The 22,110-nt window shown below is 38.6% G+C and overlaps 1 protein-coding gene across 2 annotated transcripts in view; it reads right to left on the reverse strand.

Annotated features, from left to right (window-relative positions):
• rbm33a (RNA binding motif protein 33a) overlaps positions 1-22,110 on the reverse strand; it is a 63,005-nt gene that overhangs the window by 17,461 nt on the left and 23,434 nt on the right. The window contains exons 9-17 of one of the 2 annotated variants that reach the window (XM_088918927.1): positions 19,285-19,573; positions 18,061-18,119; positions 14,318-14,438; positions 13,497-13,798; positions 12,416-12,694; positions 10,632-10,988; positions 8,448-9,143; positions 3,815-4,063; positions 2,136-2,318 (exon numbers count right to left, since the gene is read on the reverse strand). In XM_088918927.1, coding sequence (XP_088775053.1) covers positions 2,136-2,318; positions 3,815-4,063; positions 8,448-9,143; positions 10,632-10,988; positions 12,416-12,694; positions 13,497-13,798; positions 14,318-14,438; positions 18,061-18,119; positions 19,285-19,573 — 2,535 coding nt within the window. Of the gene's footprint in view, positions 1-2,135; positions 2,319-3,814; positions 4,064-8,447; positions 9,144-10,631; positions 10,989-12,415; positions 12,695-13,484; positions 13,799-14,317; positions 14,439-18,060; positions 18,120-19,284; positions 19,574-22,110 lie in introns of both variants that reach the window. The other variant, XM_088918926.1, reaches the window with a different exon arrangement.

Raw genomic sequence — 22,110 nt, forward strand, 5'->3', positions numbered from 1 at the left:
TTCCTGAGAGGCAAATCAGACTTAACTGACAAGACTAATTAGAATTGTATCTTTTCAATCTTTTACTGTCCACAAATTACTTTAATAAAATGATCACCTATTATTTTTTATGGGAGGGAGTCAAATGCTCCCATTTCCTTAAAATATTTAGGGGCCTATTCTCAAGAGCATTTACCTATTGCCAAGACTAGGCTATACACACTTCTGACATATCCTTGGTGTTTGCATGGACTACTGCTTGGTCTAGACAATCAGAAAAGTGGCGTAAGTTTCTTGAAGTACCTGCACATGAACAAGTTTCTCCCATTGGAAACTACTTACAGAAGAGCTGACATTGCTTGAAATGATACTAGCATTTATAAGAATGTCTCCTCAGAAGCCAGTTTTTGAAAGCACGCATTTTGAAATGACACATCGTATTAGACGTGGTTGGGCTCTTTTTGAATTTGCAGCTAAATTAATCAACAGCTGCGGTCACCAGCTAGCTGCTACCAAAGTTTAAATTTCTTCAGATAACCTGTATTCTTTTTAAAGACTTTTCACTTAAGTCTTGGTTGAACCTCTGGCATCTAGGCAGCAGGGTGGTCTACGCTTCAAACATTCCAGAATCACTAGAATAGTCAAGATGTTCAGGATGCATAAGTATCTCCAAAATATGTACACATCACTGATCAGTACTTTCAGAAACAGAACATATCACCTATAAACGTCCTGAGAATGAAGTTATTTGATAAAGTGCTTAGATGGTTTAGATAAATTATAGGTTTCATATATACAAGATGAATGTTTAGAGCAATACATAACAAATGCAAGGAAATTACTCACAACACAGAAAAACAATGATAATACCATTAAGCATTTGCAAATACTCGGGACCTCTTGTTTGTGTATATTATTGGGATTAATTTAACACTGGGTTTTATTTTTTATTCAAATCCATTAAAATAGTTTTCTCTCTCAGGGATGATTTAAACATTCCATAATGAGAAATATGTTTGTCATACACAATCAGCAGAAATGGACAGAAAAAGTATACTGCCTCTAAACCATGAAGTTAAAAATATTAAGAGCTACATATACAGAAAACATACTATTAAGGCCAAACTTTTCTTTAGGTGATTCCAACAGCACAGTCAAGATAGATCGCAATATTGTATGTCTGAATATATCAAGTATAATAAAAAGTACACATTTTTCATAGTTTCTGAAGGTGCATGCTGTTCCTTATCCCCAAATCAAACAGAAACTGAAGTGACAATGAAACCGAAACCTCAGAATAGCAAAGATATTACCCTTCTCTTCCTTGCTACAATAATTTCAATAGTGACAATGAGCATTTTAGTTTTAACTATGAAAGTAAAGACTGAGTCCATCATTGTAAAAAAAAAATGCTGTTTTATAACTTCAATACTTCTCATTTTTGAATGTGTTAGGAAGTCAGGAATGTTTAGCTGAATAAACAAGTATTGTTGTTCTGATGTGCAGTTAAGGGTTTAAAGTGACAACCAATTTCAGCAAAACACACAGCACATGCATACTTCATAAAAATGTAACAACTTCTCTTTTTATTTGATTTCCATCACAAATCAAGTAAATATTTTATTAAAATATAAAACCTATGAACTTATTATTTCATGGTGGAAGATTGTTTACCATAGTAAGCAAAATTGTTCCTTAGAGTTCAAGAACCTTACTACACAATGGCCATTAACATTCTCCCATTTCATTAAAATTGAATTTATTCAAATTTCCAATTAGCAAACTGTTGCTGAATGCAAATAGTCCTGCTTTACTAGTTTGCAACTGTGCAATACGTAAAAAAATAAAACCCTGTTATTTCAGAAAAACCACAAAGAACCTCAAACATATTTGCTACTCAAGTAGCAAAGAATTAGTAGAACAGATTTAATATTTTTACCCCTTCTGTCTCCTCACAAATGAAGCAGTTGTATAAACATGAAGCCCAATCAGACTGCATGCACTTTCAAAAAATTAATATTAGCAGCTCACGGTGCTCATGATAAAGAGCTGCTAGAAAAGGGTTAATCAGTTTCACAGTAAATTGCACTGATAATATCAACCTTTGAGGGTGAAAAGACTTCTGACAGCGAAGAGCATGAAGAAGGGTGACCTACCTGAATGGGTCCTACTGACATCAGCAGGTTTTTCAGTTGGACATCAGTGGTTGACGAAGAAAGCCCTTCAATTGACACGACGCATGGCTGAGTCTCCACCACTCGCATGTTCTGTTTGTTTGGCATCAAGCGGCCCCGGCCCATCTGGCCTGCTCCCACTCTGCCTCGCCCCTGCATAACAACCTGCCGGGAGCACAAGGTGTGGAGCGAGCCAACCAATTTAGTTTGCCCTTCTGCCGCCTGCTGATGTTTTAATAGTTGGAATTAAAATTCAGGAAAAACTACAAAAATATCGGTGTCTAAATCTACTGTTTGAGACATCTCATCCTTGTAAAATTAGCCATCGTTCGTATCACGGCTGACACTTTAAAGGCATTATAGAGTATTATAGTTGTGATTTTGCAAACCATTAAAATACACTTTATGACATGGATGCAGATGTAAGTTGTCTGAGACATCTGCACACACACGATTATAAAGAACTTCAACACCATCAGAGAAAGCATTCAATTAAATCAAGCAGGTGCCTTAAACTTCCAATTTTAAATATGTTCAAACACAAAAGATGACAATTAGGGAATGCAAATACGAACATGTATGCTTAGATCTGCCCATGCGTAAACTGTAAATATCCCTTCTTACTCTTCCCGGTGTCATATATTAAGTTCTAAGAAGCACATTTGTGTGTCCTTTGTTACTTTGTTTTTAGTACAATACCAAAAATACACAAAATTTCACAGTAACCATCAGACACCATTCCAAAATGGATGCTAAGAAATTCACCTTGGCAATATAAATGTTATTCACACACACAAAAAAATGAAATTTTTTTAATGCAAAAAATGGTAGACAATTGCCAACTTTTAATTTATGTATCTGTCACTCTTTCAACGTCTTCATGTGATTTCTCTTCTAGGAAGTACAATACTGTAGGCCAAATGTAAGAAAGACAAACTGCATGTGTCAAAACCAACTAAAAAAGCCTCAGCAGCTGGGTCCAGAAACCAGTATTCACTGGCAATTTTTCATAGCTGCTTTACATGCTTAACTTTACAAGCGGTTTTGTACTTCCGGAAAAATCACTGTGGATCGTTGCTGAAAAGGCAATGGACTCCAGTCTTCATCTAAAGGCTGAAACTGAATCCAACACACAAACTGCAAATCTAACAGAGTAACATTCCACATGTCTACTGAAACCAGAAACACATGAAACTCTTTAAATGTGGATCTTTAAAAGTTTTTTTTGTTTTACAAATACGCCACTTAAAATAGACAAACAAAATGTAGGTAATTTTTTCAAGCAGAATGCAAACAACTGCAACTGAGTATAAACATCTAACCAAAACAGTCAAGTTTAAGGAATCAGATTTGCAGATCTGCAGAGTTAAGCTGCTTTCTCCAACATCATGGAATGGGCCAAGTGGCGCTTGTCAATTGACCATCGCCATCTACTGTCTACGACAAGAATCTTTATCCCCCATCCCCCCCTTCCTGATCAAATAAAATTCACATTGTTATAAATAATTATGTGAAATAAACAGTCAAATTGTTACTTTCTTCATACACTCAGCAAATAAGTTCTTTTTTTTTTTACAAAAGGTCTGATTTTCTCAGGACCCAACTAATGATCAGAGAAAGGACTACCATACTGAGGGAGGGAGGCTGTGTGGGTAACTCACCCTGTTTTGAGACTGAATGCCAAAAGTGCCTCTCACTCCCTGCAGGCCTGCTTGCTGCTGGTTCTGCTTTTGTTGCTGCAGGTGCTGGACTGGTGCTCTGCCCATGGTGACCTTCCGCAGAGGCACCTGCCTCTGCTGCTGCGCTGGCTGCCTCTGTTGCTGAGGTGGCAGCTGGATCCTCTGTTGCTGCGGCTGCTGCTGCTGCTGCTGCTGCTGCACTGGATCAGTGTAGTCAGGTTCTTCTTCCCCCTGTAGATTAAACACCTTGGGACTTAAACCTTGGGATTAAACAGTCTTCGCTTGCTCTGTCATCTACCATCAGGACACTGGCACACGGTGGCATAACCATTAACAAAAGTCAAGAAGTAAGGCCAAAGTCAAAGTATTAACCTCAAGTGATGATTCCTGTTGATGGAGAAACGTGTATGAATTGTTTTTATTAATGTAAGTACTAAATTTCGTATTTGTGGTGCTTAGAAGCTTTTGCTTTGTGGCAATCATAGCAGTCATGAAGCTATGATACCTCTCTGAATGAGTACTCTGAGTGCGATGATTTCTAAAGGACAGGGAAGTGCAGGATTGCTTCTTCTTGGCCTGTGTAACAAGAGGTCACAAAATACTCAGGAAAACAAGTTACATTTAGCTGATGTTCTACAGGGAGACTCTCATGGGAAATGCTTATTAAAATCTGGACTGTGAGAACTTTAAAAATTATATTCTCTAGCACAAATGTACTCTGTTAAATACCTAGGTTACAAAACACGCAGCACTGAACCTCTAGATATACCCTTAACTTTTATGCCAGTGAATCAACCTTTTTTGATTTACAACCATTTCTCTTTTTCTTTGAATGCCTATTGATAGCTCAGCAAACTATGTGAAAGTTCTGTCTACTACCTTTAAACTAGGAAAAGGTATAGTTTCACCAATCCCATCTTAAAATCTATAACACAAAATGCACCCAGATATCACTTCTTCCAGATGGAGAGAGAACATTTTTCCAATCTTGCTGTTGCTACAAATATACTATTATGAATTCCACTCTGATGTATAAAATTTGTAAGATGTTTCTGTGCCTTAATTACTAAACAACAAAAAACACGGATTATTTTTTGTGCTACTTCAAACAAGTTTTAAAACCTTTCTGATGCTAGTGATAATGTGACTTTAAACAAAATAAATCTAAAATTGGATATACAAAGGTTAAAACAGAGGAAAAATAGAGAGCTGTCATATTAAAAGGCATACGCTCCAAAATATACAAACTGCTCATTTTCTAATCAGGAACAGCCAAGGTATAAATATCAACCTTCAACACGAAAATCAGGGTCATGGTTATGAATACTCAATCATGAGCTCTCTTATAGTAGTATTACCTAAGTGTTGAGACTGCTCATTTAAATATGCTAGGGCTCAGTACAGAATATAAAACAGCATTTCATTAGACCACTTGCCCACTGACAAAACGATGGTGGCTAACCCGGTTACTTCAGGTTACAGCACACTCCCTAGTTCAGATCTACACAAGACCTGCCCATAAAGTGTGCACTGATTTTTCTAATTATGTTGTGCTATTTTTGGTATGTTATTCTGAGTGTCTACTGATATTAAATGTGCAACAGCTACACTATCACTGACTAGCTGATTCTAGCACTGGAGAAGTCAGTAAACATGCTAAATGCAAGAAAGTTTGTGCTCAACATTTTTCTGCAGTTCTGCCAGAAATTATGTTCTCTTGATAATGAATCTAAATGCTGCACAACCTGCCTGGAAATAAAAATACTCTGAGCTGATTCCTCAATTAGTTTTTTATAATTGAGTGCAAATTCCTAAGACTTCAACAGATCAATTTATTTAGATTTTTAAACAGCCAACCAAATCTTTAATCATACGATAACAGATAACTGTGAGGGAATCTGATTCAAAATGTTTATGACAGAATTATTGTTCAAGGTTTTTTGCAGTTTTGTGCAAAAGATGGAAGCATTTAATAAAATCAGTGAAAACTACTTTCTGCTGACACTGCTTCAAATCAAAGATGGGAAACCAAACAGAGGTATCAGTAAAAGTAAAAATCTAAATTTCTACACTTTTACTACCAATATTCTTCAATTGCACCGTTCAGGGATCATGCCTGAAGTTAAAATGTTCCAAGATTTTTGTAGTTGAACAAATGTAAATTTAATGTTTTCAATAACTAACTATAGCAAAGGCAACAGGACATAAACTAATCAAGTTTAAATGACAGAAAATTGTTTACAGAATAGCTTATGAACACTGATCTCATCTTGTGTGTATTAAAGAAAAGCTGGGAAGCTCACCCTTAACAATCAAATTATAAACCAGAGCTGGATGTTAGGATTCTAAAGCTTAATTTATAAAAACCAACCGAGAAATGTAACATTATGTTTCTTATAGTCCTGTTTTAACCTCAACAGCAACGCAAATCCGCTATTTCCCAAGAAACACTGGAAACTTTTAGCAGTGCCATGCTCTCCTAGCAGTCTACCGCAACATGCTTCTGTCCTTGTGACCTTCCCAGGCTGCATATGGCCTCTCACCTTCCTACTGTGAAGCCTCCCACTGTAAAACCTTAATGAGAACCTTGTAAGCATAAACAACTTACAGGGCTCAGAATAACTAATATGATACTCCATAACAGCAGAACTATATCAACAGAGATGACAGCATAAAGGACGGGATGCTTAATTACGATACAGGAATGGAAATTGAAGACTGCAACAACACTTTTCTAAACAATTTAGCTGTATTTCAATTACTAAGATTATATATGTGGGATTCTGATGTGTTCCCTATTGCACAGTGAAGTTTTTCTTTCTCAATATAAGACTTCGAGTGTTAAATGAAAGCATTTGTCAGCGATACATTTTCATTTACAATTACGTAGGAATTCATTTTGATGCTGTCTGAGAAAGAGTCTTCCCAAAGTCCTCTCAGAATCTGACAGATCAAATCTTATTTTCATTCTCCAGCCCCAGCAAGAAGCGCTATCACCAACCTGCATTCAGCAGAGTGCAAATTGATTAATCCCTCTCCATAGAAATCACAACCCTTGATTACACCTATCAAATGCTAAGCAGCATTATATTGGAGTGACAACACTTGACAAATTCCCCCATCCGTTTTCCCTCAGGCTTTGTGGTCCTGTTAGCCTGTATTATTCTTGATGAAAAATTAATTTCCCTTATCTATGGCTAAGCTCCAAAATCCAAATCCGCCAAACTGGCAACTCTTTCTTCACAGGTATTATAGAGTCTCCGTAAAAGATTAATTGCATGTCGTCGGATGACATTAATTTCTGTACACCTGAAAGATGTTTGATGCTCAAAACTGAAAGGAAAGATAACATTGTCAGGCTGCCGAGAAGGACAGCAGAACAACGTCCCAGGGCAGCATCCTGTGAATCTGCCTTTCAGCAGGGCTATTCCTCACTGTCAAAGGTGCTGCCACTGATTCCACTGCCTACAAATACTTCTGCGCAAGTTTCTATTACCACTGACACCAAGTTATCTTTATTGACAGCATAATTCTGGCTTTACAGCATTTGTGCAAGATGATTATAAAAAGGATTTTTATGACAAAAACGTATCACAATACCATCATTAAGTCTAAACAAAACTTGGCTACACCTGTCCCATTTTCATTACAAGAATTAAGGTTGTAAAAAACATTCAGTACTCAAATTGCTTAATTCGATAAATTGCATTAGCATACAGGATTGTTTTCATCTCAACATGTGGATGTTCCCCGAGTTTAGCGTTTGAAGTACAGTAGATCAATCTGTGAACAGAGTGGATCTGCAATATCAAAATCTAGATTCCTATCACCCTGCTCTTTTAAAGCAACACATTGCCTTGGCAAACAGAGACCAAGTTTTACATTTAACACAAAGTCCTACAGGTTTTCATTAAACAGCTTCATGCTTGAACCTTCAAACAGCACTGATTTTCAAAATTTCAACCTCCTGCTTCAGAAGTGAAGAGAAGAACAGCAGCAACTTATGTAATCACGAACATAGGCGTTAGAATAGACTAAAAAGTCAAATTTGCACCAAAACAAATTGAAAAAACACTCAAAGCTAAACTGATTTCACATGTCTTATGTTATTTTCTCATGTACTACAAAAACTCAAGGAAGCTTATACTGGAAAGTCTGATGAAGCATAGCACTAATCCTTCCTGCAAAATCAGCACTGTCTGAGCCACCCACACAGCTCACCTACAAAACACACTGCAGGTGGAGGTACCATCAATTTGAGGATTTATGCAGGTCCTGATACCACCGCTCTGTCACAGCGGTGACAGCACGCCACAAGGGTCTCTATAGTGGGGAAACCCTGGCCGACTTCAGCCTACCCACACCGCTATGTGCCTGGCCCTGGCTATAAGCTTGTGGAATCTAAGCTGCCTAATTGCACAGCCCAGATGGGCTCATAACATTAGGGTAATAAATCAGGATTAAACACAAATTAAGATCCCAGGAGAGCAGCTAAAGTAACTATTCAAGTTACAAAAAAAGGTTGTACAACATCCCATGTTTTAAAATCCCTTAGCATATTACCATTTCGAAACCTGAACACATTGGCAACCACCTCAAATAAAAATGTACTTACCCCTCCTAATATCTTGACTACCCTGACTTTTGTGACGCCATGTGGCCCATCTCTCCCCCCACTGTTGGATCTCTGCATTACAGTCCTTTTCACACCAGGCTTCAGCTCCTGCGGCCTGCCTTGTCCAAACGCCTCCCTCCCACCACTCTGCTGCTGCCCGGGCACAGCTGACACGGCCGCAGGTTTGGACTGAGCCTGCGGGGTCTGGAATTGGGGTCCTTGCCTGGCCTGATTGAACTGGTTCTCATTTTTCCTGGTCGGCCACTGAGTCTGCAAGTTTAGCCCAGATTGCTGGGGCCTCACGTTCTGTTGGGGCACACCAGGCCACCCCTGTGCCGGGGGCTTTTTCAGCAGCAGGCGGTTCTTCACATTCTGTCGCGGCACAGCTCCAGGCTGGGGCGTCTGCTGAACGCCATTAGAAGGGGGCATCGGCGCGTTTTGGGTCTGAGATGGCTGCTGCTGTTGCAGCTGTACAGGGGGCTGAGGTTGCAGAGCTGGCTGGGGGGGCTGTTGTTGCTGCTGCTGCTGCTGCTGCGGCTGATACTGGCTCGTTATTCGTTCAAGCAGTTCTTTCTTTCTCATGCCAGCTTGCAGCTGCCTTCTCAGCTCTTTTTGTTTCAGGATCTCTTCTCTTAGACGCTTCTGTTCCTCTATTTTTAACCGATAGAGCCTGGTTTCTTCATCCTCATCTGGAATCTACAATGATACGGAAAATGGATGAGACTGGAGGCCTGGCAATGAGGGGAATTCAGTTAGCACTACCGGACAGTCAAAGTTCAGACCTTCATATCTGTTCCAATTCATAGTTCTATGTAAAATGAAATCTTTAATAACAAAACTGAAGTTTGCTGGAAAAAAGTATAAGGTCTTCCAAACTCCTGCAATGGAAAAAAAAAAGAACAACTCCGGTATTTGACTACACCTGAATTACAGTTTGGACAGTTTATGCAATTTCAAATTTAAACATTCGCTGTAAGTATAATGATGATGTTTTGACATCATAGTCCGTCGTCTTTGTCTTCCTCGTTTCACTTTTTGATTAGAAAACCTACAGACACTCAAAATTACTTACTCTCTTAAGGCTCTGGGGGAAAGATGTATTTTAACCACTTCCTGTATTGCCTTGTAATATCTTTAGATTCCCATTTTCACATATTATTAGATTACTGAAAGTACATGTTCAATTACATCATTAAATATAAACTGTTCAGTTGCAGCAGTTTACCACAGGTTAAAATTACAAAGTATAATGAAAATGACATAAATAAGACCTATTTTCATGCATACAGTGTCCACTAAATTAAAGGTTTTCATATTATTGAAAGGTACAGTGGTAAACATTCATTGCAAAATGATTTTAAATTGAACAAAACATGTAAAATTAAAACATTACGTCAATTTTCATAAATCAATATTTCAGTTATCTACACAAAAGATCCCTAAATCCTGTGGATTACATTTTAAAGTAAGACCACCTGCTTTAAAATGAAAAAGAAGAGATGCTTAAATGCAAATCCCATGAACATCAATGGTCCACAACAGCAGAGAAGAGAGAAACCTCTAAAAGAACTCTGACCAGAGGTATTGATTTTTCTAACTGCATTTTCAGAGATCCATCTCATTTGTGACCTAATAATTGGGTCTAATGAACAGCTCTCACTCAATCTACCTGACCTTGAACTTTATTTGTTGAGTGTAGGAGTCTCCATTACCGACAGTTAAAGAGGGTATTAAAATTCTAGAAAGACTACACTGGTAAATATCGGTTTTTTATCTTTAAGTCACCTCTATATATCCCCTATAAAACACACCCATTTCTCAAGGGATGGAACGTCTCACAAAGCTGCACTCAACAAAATGGGCAACTGACATTTGTCATTATAAAGATTTAAAGGCTACAGGAATTTTTAAGTTGCAGCACGGACTGAACTGAAATACAAACGCACAGACGCACATAAATCATATCGTAAAAGATATACAATATTAGATTAAATTCAGTCATTTCAACAAGTGACTTACTGTATAAAATTGGACTTCTACAGTTTCTTATTCTTTACTGAATTCTGATTAAACAACCGTACACTTAATCTCTAATTAAAAATGACTTTCTAAGGCATTAACAATATGCGAGTTGCGCTTGGAACTAAAAGTACCTCCTTGTTTGCACAACAAAGCCGCACTAACCTCTGCTTCACATTTCTGCGGAGGGGTAGGCTGCACAACCGGCGTCTCCTTTTTGACCTTCTGAACCGTGTTCTTCACCGCCGCTCTGAGAGCTGCCTCGGCCTTGACCGCGGGCTGGGGCCTGGCAGGGGGCTGGGGCCGGGCGGCGGGTGGCCCTCTGGCATCGGGCGCCGGCCTGGCAGTCTGTGCCGGCCTGGCAACAGGCCTCACCTGCGCGGCAGGAGCCGACGTCGGGCGGCTGCTGTTGACATTCACGTTAGCGGGTGCGACGGGGAGCTCGCGCAGGTTACTATTGCGCTGAGGAAGAACCTGTACTTGCTGGATAGGAGGCTTGATCACGTTTGGAGGTGGTGCATTCTGGGAAGAAAGGACAAAAATTCTTGATCTGGACAAGAGCGATCCTCAGGAGAACCTTTCCTATGACTTCACCAGTCATCAGTCATCTTGCATTTCGCCTCCAGAAGTCATTTCTTTTTGTAATACAATGAAACACTTGAAAACTTGTAAAGGCAAACCCAGACACAAGATTGAGACCAGACAGGACAAGATGAGGGTTCGGTTTTGGTTATGTGAAGAATCTAAAGTGATCCTGTGCAGTGAGATTGCCTTGGATGGCAATAAGCGCACTCCCAAAACTGCCCTCAATAGCCCAAAAGTTATGATGCACTATTACCCAGAAAGATATTCCCTTACAGCAATTTCAACCAATATATTAACGTCTCTCCTACAAACTCATGCTGAACCACACCACCGTTTGTCTACTTCCAGGGACTTGCCATAATACATATGACCAAATTAGCAGTGCAGCCCATGTTACTGGCTCATGATGAAACAAATGTCACTATATGGCTCCCAGGAACTCGGGTATAAGAAACTTTAACAGTACCCAACTGTGTTAACACCTACAGTTGTTGTATGGTACCAGTCCCTCACGTGGTCAATCTTGGGACTTTACATGAGATTGACTAGGTGTAGTTTCAGATATCCTACAAGTGAGTAGCACTACTCCTTGAGTCTAGCAATGGGGAAAAAAAACTGAAAAGCCATGTTGTGACATTTATTATTGTAGCTGCATTAAAAAAATGAAGAATCTGTGTATTTGTGATGGATTCAAACATCACTTTTTGACATTTAAATTCAGTTCTAACTGAACTGTTACACTATTTTATATGCAGGGGGTAATAAGTACAAAAACGGCACATTATATCTCCACAGCCAAAACTTTGTGTTTGTTTTCTTCTCTTTTCAGCATGGAATAAACCTATTACTTGATCATTCTGTGCAGGCAAACCGATCACTCATGAAATTCTTACACAATTGCATAGCACTGCATCATTTAGAGTGACTTATGCATTGTGGTCCTGGAGTGTTTCTGTACATTTTCAGAATTCAGCTGAAGCTATGAAACCCAAAATAAGCAATATGATTGGTTAAACATGGTGTCTGCTGTCCAAACAATCGGGTTCTAATGACAGCAGATGCCAAGTTGTCTCAGAGATGCTCACAAATTTTACAACCCCTCATGTTTACAGCCACTCATGAAGTACCAAGGTCTAAATTAGACTATTTTATTAATGTGTTTCACATCGTGGTTTAATAGGTTGATTGCTTCTGCTTACTTAATAGGGAACAACAATTGCATAGTGTTTCAGTATCTTTTGAAAAATTCAAGCAATGTATCGTTAAAGTAAGCAAAAATGAAGCAAGGAGTAAAAAATAGGAGCAAACATTCAAGTAATGTTCAGTGTATAGTCAAGAGACCCACGGACCACCGTGCTACTTACCATTCTTGGTTTAATGGGCGCTGTACGTAACTGGGGATGTTGCATTCTGGGATTGATCTGGGGCTGTATATTGTGCAGCTGTTGTCTGAAGGGAGGCTGCTGTCCGTGCAGCAGGGGGCGCTGTGCCACAGGGTGGTGTTGGGGCTGGTGCTGGTGTTGGTGTTGGTGCTGGTGTTGGTGTTGGTGCTGGTGCTGGTGCTGGAGAGACTGGTGCAGATGGTGCTGTGGCTGCTGCTCGTGGTGAGGAGGCTGGGAATGCAGTGGAGGATGCATCAACCCCTTTAATGGAAAAAGGGAGTAGAGCTGCATGACACAGGCGATTCAGTCACTCAGAGAACGGCTCATTTTAAATGTACCACTTTTGATTTTGGACCCCCTGGTAAAGGGCTTTAATTATTAGCTTTGTTAGTATCTTCTATTCACATATCTATGATCAGAGCAGGCTAAAATTCAACCAAGTAAGGATGACAGTGATGTAAACCTGTCCAGAAAAACTGAATCCTTGAAACTCAAATACAGTAAATCACTTTGAATATTTGAATAAAGCAAAACAAAAAAACTAAGAAGACTTCTCCATATTTTTGTAACTCCTTGAAGTTACAAATTATTGTGTATGCAAAATAAGCATCCATTTCAAATATATGATTGCTAAGAAGAGAGGTAAGAAATATTTACAATGCTTTCGAAGACTACTTTTTAGTCGGGGACAAGAACTTAGTCCTCCTGTTTAAATTTGTTCTTGTGGCTTTAGGATGAATCTAATCTAAAGCAGCCTAAGCACAGTGAAACTGAAACTGACCTCTTTGGTAAATATTAAACACTAGAGGGCAGTCTAGGCTACCACTAGGTCAAAAAACCTTCACAAATGAACAGAAGAAGAATATGACCTCTAGCCTTGACATACACCCCCAACAAATCTCATTGTGAATGGATTTCCGATAAAGGAAATAAGGGGGAAAAAGCTACCAAAAAAATTCAACAGCAAATTGATTCTGCAGACACATTAGGATAGTGGATTAAAAATACATTTAGTAACCATATTTCATAAAAAGCTAGCAGCTTCACTTACTCTCGGTCGTACCTGCATACCAAATTGATGTTGAAAAGGTGGCCCTGGTTGAGGAAACTGCTGTCTCTGAGGCATAAAAGGTCTAGGATTGGCAGGTCCAGGCTGATTTAGGTTGGACATGCCCAAGGGACCCTGAGGAAGGAGGTTTGGTCTCATGGGTTCCCGCTGGAACATTGGTTGCTGTCCTTGTAGGTTAAACCCTGGCCCTGGCTGGTTGAAAGCCATGGGATTCTGGCCAGGAAGAGGGTGGTTATTATTCATGAGCGGAGCTGGGCTCTGTTGATCAAACATATGCTGTCCTGGGAACCTTGGCTCTGTGAATGAGGAAAAAAACAAAGAGGAGAATCAACGTGTGGTGCCATATTGCTGTGCATCCATTGATCAAATGTGACATCTCTACTTCTGTCACACCTTAAAACTGCAAAGTAATTTACAGTATCAGCACCTTGCACGGATCTGAACAAATTAGGTACAGAATGTAATGGGTTTATTTGATTAAAAGGCAAAGAGAAGCTTGAAGAAATAAAAACATTTTCAAAGAAGTGTTTAACGGTTTTACAGTTACACATTTTGAAAAGACTGAATTAACACGCACACACGTTTATTATATATAGAGAAATGCGTAGTTTTGAAAATTTGAAAATGGATGGCAATTTCTGAAATGTGTTATAGAGTCTGTAATCTCCAAAATTAAAGCAAGCACAAGGCATAATTTATAGCTTAATTTCCTGTAATAATTTGATCTAAACATATCGTTCGACCAATAATTTAGTTACACAAACAATACAAGTAGAAAGATGTTTTCTTGGATTTCTTTGGTTAGTCTAGCTTACCGCCAATGAAGAAAGGGTCTCTCTCCTGAGGAGGTGGGGGTCCTCTCCAGGGCTCAGGGTGGTGAGGCCTCGGAGGGTGGTTAAAATTTCCAGGGACATGCTGCTGAAACTCAGGTGGCCCCTGAGTAAAACAACAATTAAACCTCAGCTGACGTTCTGTCCCAACTGGAATTTGGATCTTTAATTGTTACTGAATAAGGGTCTTTATATATAAGAATAATTTATAAGAATAAGAAATGTTCTAATCTATTGCATCACAACATTTGACATGAAGAGGGTTACCAATCAGATGGTCTTTGATCTCATAAGGGGAGAACTTTATCAAATCATACCGAATCCGAACACAAGTACTGCAGGCCCCCTTAAATCTGAATTGCAAAATTCAGATACTGAAATTAAATTAGGAACCGAAAACATCTTAAAATCTTAAATCCAGAATCCCACAGTTGTCCAATACTGTATATTTTCATTGGAAGACTGGTAATAAACCACCCTTACCTCATATTATTAAAAATCTTTAATTTTTAGAAAAGAGTCTTGAAATCTATTAAATTGAAACACCCAATACAAATAAGATTTTTTTTAATTTCCCACTTTATACAATACAAACTAGAAGAAACCTCTTTGGCTTAGCCATTTACTGCACATTCCCAGTACAAGGTCGCCCAGGCTGCCTGTGTTTTCATTATTTGTACCATTATATGCTCTTATGATCAGATTTCTACATTACATTCACAGTTCAAAGTGTACACTCACAATCACACCTTCAAAGGTAGAAAAAGATACCTTATTCACAAATCTAGATTGACATTTTCCCAAAAATCTAAAAATTAAGTTGAAGCAAAATAATTGGACTGCTTATTCCTGAGGGACCGACATCTACTGAATATTCCTATTTCCTACCTAGGCAATATTTAAAACAAACAGATGATCAGTTACCTAAAAGGACATTAAGTACATACAGCAAAGTACTTCAATACTAATGGAAACATTTTTGTAAATAGTAATGTACTCTGATGTGAAGCAGAGGTTTTTTTAGGTATAACTTTGTAATGAGGAAATTTGTAAAGGAACGAATTTGTAAGGAAAAGATAAAAAAATAGTTATGAACTGATCATATTTCTTTCTACAATTTAGAATGAACTGGTAAACAAAAAAAGACTGGGCATTACAGATCTACACAATGTACTCATTCTGAGGTACTTTTTTGTTTCATAGATACATTTTTCTAACTTTTCCTGTGGAAGATGACAGAACATTATACTTTACAACCAAAAGACAACTGCATTTTTTGCTTCTGGCTATCGCTATTTGCTAATTTGATGCCTTACATTCATTCATTTTATAGCTTGAATGCCTTATTGGACATGATGTTCACATACACAAGGAGCAATCCCATCTACCTCTCAAAGAAAATAAGATAACAATCCTCTAATCCTTTCATGGAATAAGAAGCCACTTTGCTTTCCTCTTTATCCTCTTAAATATCCCTCTCAGTTAAGAAATTAACCTTCCTTCACCATATGATCCTTACGCAAATGGTGCTCTTACTTCTTCCCACCTTTTGTTAATTACTTGATGCTATCAACCATAATCCACCTTTTCAAACAGAATTGATGACTCTTGCACAGCAATGAAATATATAGCTAAAACTTTACATAAGTTGCTTAACAGAAAGTTAATCAGCTACTTTATGTGCCAGACAAGTAAGAGGATCAAACCGCTATTGTGCATCTTATCATTCAATTCAAAAGGTCAGCTCCAATCATACAATAGACTTTAATTAAATACTACAACAATACCTCAGAAATGTTACAAATTTGATAGCCAAGTCTGTCTTCTCATTACTAATCCTTCATAAAAGTAAAAATATTCAGAATGTATCTGACACTATAGCACACAAAGACAGCTCCAAGACTAAAGTCAAAAACACGGTTTCGAAGCTGGGGTTAGGGTTGGGTAATTATATACGTTTTTCAGGGGAGAAGAGAAAAACAATAAGTTGACAGACTTGCTCATGTTGCTCTGTAATGACAGTAATACATTACACAGCTGGAGAAAAGGATAGTACTTTTCAAAAGATAGTGTGACCAAATATTTCCTTTCAAAGAAAGTATTAAAAGTTGCCAGTTTAATAGCTGTAATTGTTCTGGCTCATTATTTCAGCCTCTTCTAAGCACTTTAAGAAAAAGTGGATATTATTCACACAATAATTGACCTGGAAAAGTCTTTTAATGACCTCCTACACGCATTTATACTGATGTTGTGGATTACACCAAAATGTGATTCAAGTTGGGGATAGTAAAAGATTATACAACTAATGTGTTTGTCTTTACAGGAACATGGTCTACATGTAAAATCTATTTGAGTTATGGTGTATGGGAAATGTTTTTCATAACATTAAAGCAAAGGCTCGTTTATAATGCAACAGAATCCTACAAAAGTACCGATGCTTTTAGACAAATCTGAATCCATTAGTGGACTACCAAAAAATGTAGCTGCCAAATGTCTTCTCTTCAGCACAGCAATATGTAGGGAACTATAAGTAGTACAGTTAATTTTGGTAGCTTCTATGACGACTGCAGTTGTAACACCAGTAGACCTCTGAAATTAAGCTTAAGATGATAGGTGGGATTAATATTTCAACACTTCTTCCAAGAAAATATTCACTACAGTCATACTGCAGATGGGAACCTCCTTATACGATTAAATTTGATAATATGATAATGTATGATAATCATGATTAATCAGATGCCCACTGGCAAATGGAAGTTGCTGGGTATTTTGTCACCTGCATTTTAAATTGTATTCTCCCTATGCCAGCTTGACAGCATTTGACAGCTGGGGGATCTAATGCTACATCTGCTCTCCTCTGCCGAAAGATCTGATCAGAGAAAATGCCCGTCATTCCTTTGCTATCTGCTATCTGCCATAATTACTGGGCTTTGCAAACATGTTGTGAAAACAGAAAACATTCAAAAATGAAAGAGCAGTACTATGTACAAGGCTCAGGCTCATTTCTGCAAGGTCTATAACCTGAATAAAATGCAATTTGCTGCAGACTCCCCTTCTAACCTGATTTGCATAAATCACTATAAAAAGCTCTACCCAGGATGTGTCAATCAACACCACCTGATGCCTCGCATCATTAGCTAGTAAGAGCACTTGAAACGCATTCGGCAATCTATTTCCAATACAGTAATCACTTTACAGACCCAGTGTCACTGCAGTAATAGTTTCTCTCTCATCATTAAACTGCCATTCCTTCTAAGCCCTTCACTGATTTGTGATACTTTGCAATGAGAACTTCTATTTAATGCAATGTTCTGCTGAGAGAAAAAAGATAATTAGATGCTGCTGCAGATATTTTCTATGCTACACCAGGGCTTAAAATTTTAAAAGCTTTTTTTTGGCATTTGAAAGATACAACGAAAAACAAATGAGTAAAGCAAAATCTCATGTACGATATGCCCGTATTTCTTTGTTCTCCATGGTTGACTTTTTAGGTTGCTTTATGTGCCAGCCCATGACTTTAGATCCAAGCAGCAATACCTAAGCCAACCAAAACCCATCAGCGCCTAAAGCTCATATCAAACATTTCCAGTTGTGCAGGCGCATATCAATGTTTACAGATTCTCAAACAGTATTTAGCCAGGGCAGTCAATTAATTGCTATAATAATATTTCTCTACAAAGACACATGCAATCCATATCATTGTAGAAAACGAAGCAGCTGCTACTCACCGGGAATCTCTGGGGAACCACAGCAGGCCTGGGCTGGTTTTGCGCAGGCATCAAGGGCACTGCAATGAGACGAAACAGCCCATTAGATACCTTTCTGGGAAAGGGTTTTATACACACGGGGATCTTAAGTTTCACTTCACATAAATTGTTCAGTTTAATGCAAAAGTGCAAAAGAAGGTTACTTATCCATTTAACCAGAAACACCAGCTCAGATTTCAATTATATCTGAGTATATGTTTTCAAATTAACTTGATGGGTATCTGCAGTTACAAAGAAAATGTATATTGTAAATGCTAAATGTGTAGATCAATTAAGCTATGATTAAATGCAGGATTTGTTTATTAAAACATGAACAGTGATTTTACTAAATGTAACTTATCCTGGATTTAGTTATAAATTCATGCATGTAAGAAAAAGGCAAAAAAAAAGATTACCCCCCCCCCCCCACTGCAAAAACAAAAAAAATAAAATAAAACCATTAATCATGACTCGAGGCATAATGTTCTCACCATCCATAACGAGGCAGTGCCCCTCTCCCTGCCCTAAAGGGACCACCCACTCATCTCTCAGAGAGATGCATTTTCATTTCGACCTCAACAGGACACCCAAATGCACCTCCAAGCCAGTAACAAGCTCACAGAAAAGAGTACAGTTCAATTTCACCTGGGCACCAGTTCTTTCAGCAATTCCTGCATTTGGTAAGCTAGGGTCTCTTAAGAAGGCAGACTAGACCAGCCATAGAGAGATGTCTGCTTTGCTTCAAGGCGTGTGAAGCAGTGATTAGGGCTCTCAAGAGTTAAAATCTCAGGTGGGATTCTACTCTTATACCCATGAGCAAGGGACTTCACTCAAAATACTCCAGTAAATGCTCTGCTGTATAAACAAGCCTCCAGGTTGTCATTGCAAATGAAAATCTGCTGTCAATTCACTCAACTGGTTGAAATAAAGGAATCAAAAGGTCTCTGTTGTTTAAGACTTATGCTTGTTGCTACTGAATTCTAATGTTCACTGGCTCTCATGAGACACGATATAATATTTATTTGACCTATTGGTAACAACAATTTACTGTGAAAGCCGAAACTTAGAATAAAAGGTCATACAGGGAAATGAAAAAGAGGAGTTACTTATTTGGACCTGATGCAACTTCAAGGAGATCATCTGAATTTCATCACCGCGCGTTAAACACACGGTCAGATAAAAATCTGGTACAAAAACAATGGAAACCTTGCACGTGAGAGGAAACCGGTCCCCTGAAGTGTGGGTTGATGTGAATGTTCTTGGGCTGCTGCGGAGAATGAGCAGGCAGGGGAGGGCTGGTCAATCTCGGCCCCTCGATCTGCGGGCGAATGGGTGTCCCCTGAGGCGGGGAGGAGCGATGAGGCTGGTGGGGAGGGAGGAGAGGCTGAGGGGCTGAGACCCGCTGTGGACCTGGCTCCTGGAAATGACTCCGCTGGGGCGGCGGCGGCGGCAGCTGCTGCTGCTGCTGCTGGGGAGGCACCCTAGACTGCTGCTGCTACATAAAAAAAAAAAGAAGAAATAGGGAATGGCTTTGTAAACACTCGAAAAACAGGCAAATAAAAATCACTGTGTTGCAAATCTATAGGCTAGACCAGAAAACTGTGGCCCGTACCCCAGGGGTCTGCTTGGAAAGTTGGCAGGAAGGCAGGATTACATCAATTCAATTGAAAAACAGAAATCTGAAATCAAGTTTCAAAACCTTTCATACTAATATTACAATTATTTAGCAATCCAATATGAACACGAGTAAATACACTGCGAATATAAAGGGTCTTGCGTCAAAATGCCGAGTAATTTTATACAAACTATAGAAAAGATTTCCCACTGAAGGCACAGAGATCCCACACTTTTTTCTGGGCATTGTTTTTTGACTGTCCCAAAACACGGCACCTTGTTGTTGACTGGAACTGAAGTTTAAAGTTTGTAAAACGAGTTTAAAAGTTATCTTGTTGTGTTCCGCTCAAACCATGTACGGATTTGCCAAATTAGTTGCTGAACCAGAGATTTGAAACATGATGCATAACAGCCATCCATGATTCTATGCAAATATGACACTCAAGGGACCATAAAACAGACAGTTTGCTTTTACATTTTCTGTTTCTGAGAACACGTTAGAGCGGTGAGGATTAAACATGATGACAGTGACCTCATATAGCCTCTCCCAGCCATGCTTACGGTGATCCTTCCCAAATCCTTTCAAAGTGTTTCATAGACTCTCACGCCAGCAAGACATCAGAAAGCAAAAATATTACTATATCACTATATATCACTCCATGACCAATGACTTCTCAACCTTTTCCTTCATTTACAGATCACTGCCTTCCACACTTCCACTGGAACCAGTCACCCTCTTTTCCATCTCTACAACCACCCTTTTCCTCACTCTCCTGTTCTTGTTGTTCTCTTTATCCCATCCCCTTGCCCCTTAATCCTGCTGTCTCCCATATCCTCCAACACACCTCAAGAGGTGTGCAAGTCTTAATAAACCTGGTCAATTTTCATAGAACTGTCTGAAGCCTCCTGTTAACACAGTGATTTCTAATATTTCTAGTCCTGGGCTGAACAGGACTTTCTTGCCCACTAAATCTTAGACACTATTTGTCTCTAGTTAAACAAACTACTTGATTGATACCAACTCATGATGGTAACCCTTCAGATTCTGAGTTTTTAACTGTGCCATGTGCCATTTTAAAAGGTGGATATTCTTTCAAAGGTGAGGTAGGGGGGATAATACTATCAGGAGGCAAATAAAAATACATGTTCAGGAATGGACACAAAATCTAAAAAGTTTATACAATGCTGTTTAAGCCACAGGATCTGAACTTTCTACCAACTGGCACCATAAACGTCTGAAATTTTAAGTGCACGGGCTCTAAAAACTTAAACATTCCATTAGATTATACATTGAATAAGCGAAGATTATTTCAGTACTTGTTTTCCAAGTTACTTAAACATCAAAATTTGCTATACACAATCAGTGGGATTTCCATCACCAATACACAAACAAAAATCAAGCCCTGCAATACATACTTTTAGAGACTTGATCTGAAAATAGGAATCTCACATTTTAAGCACATATATATGCATACAATAACAGTAAAAGGCATTCTTCGGCACAACAGACAAATACACTTACTGTATGACTGCAAGGAAAAAAACAGTTCTTAATTTAAGAAGGGCCAGCTTTGGTTTAACCTGGAAATGACTTTTTTCTTCGCTGTCTGTGTGCATTAATATTAGACTCCAGATGAGGCCCATACACAGTGCACAAGAGGGCACATGAAAAGAGCAGTTAATAATGTCCATGACTCATCGACAGCCAGTGTCAGCTTGTCTCAAAGACCGTAAATACTGTTAGGTAAAGAAGACAAGACAAGGAGGGCAACCTACTGCATACTAATTTGTTTTATATAATGCCCTGCCAATTCATTATAATGGCCAACTAACATCTGCCATCAAGGTGATTCCTTGCCAAACTACTCATTGGCTAAAACAAAAGAACTTAAGGAAAAAGCACAGTATACTTAAACTTCCGAGTGTGCGGTTTGTATTTCAAAAGCAATGTTTCATTACATTTCATTGTTGGTCAACAACAACAACAACAAAGTGACAATTAGTCTGCACTAAAGTTGAATCTATTTTGGTAAAACACTATTATACTTACCTGAAAATCCTAACCACAACCAACCACAACACAATAAAGCAACAAACCCCAGAATATTTCATGTCAAAGAAGAAAAAATGTTTTGCACTGCAGTTCACATGACCATTTCTCTAAAACACGCCGCACAGGAAAAGGTGATGCTCTTTTTCAGATTCAATCATTCAAAGTAAAATTAAATACTTCTGATTAACTTTATTTGATCTTCAATTGACCTGTTAAAGCCACAAACCTGACTCAGCATTTTGTGGATTTGTCAGGAATTTAAAAACTTCCTTTACAAAATATTTTCTGAAATACAGGTATGGTTTAAGTTATTAAATAAGACTACTTTGTGGTATTATTATATTGAAACCACTTCACAAGATCTT

Source organism: Atractosteus spatula, chromosome 6, assembly GCF_055471065.1.
Source record: "Atractosteus spatula isolate fAtrSpa1 chromosome 6, fAtrSpa1.hap1, whole genome shotgun sequence".
In the NCBI taxonomy this organism is placed as follows: domain Eukaryota; kingdom Metazoa; phylum Chordata; class Actinopteri; order Semionotiformes; family Lepisosteidae; genus Atractosteus; species Atractosteus spatula.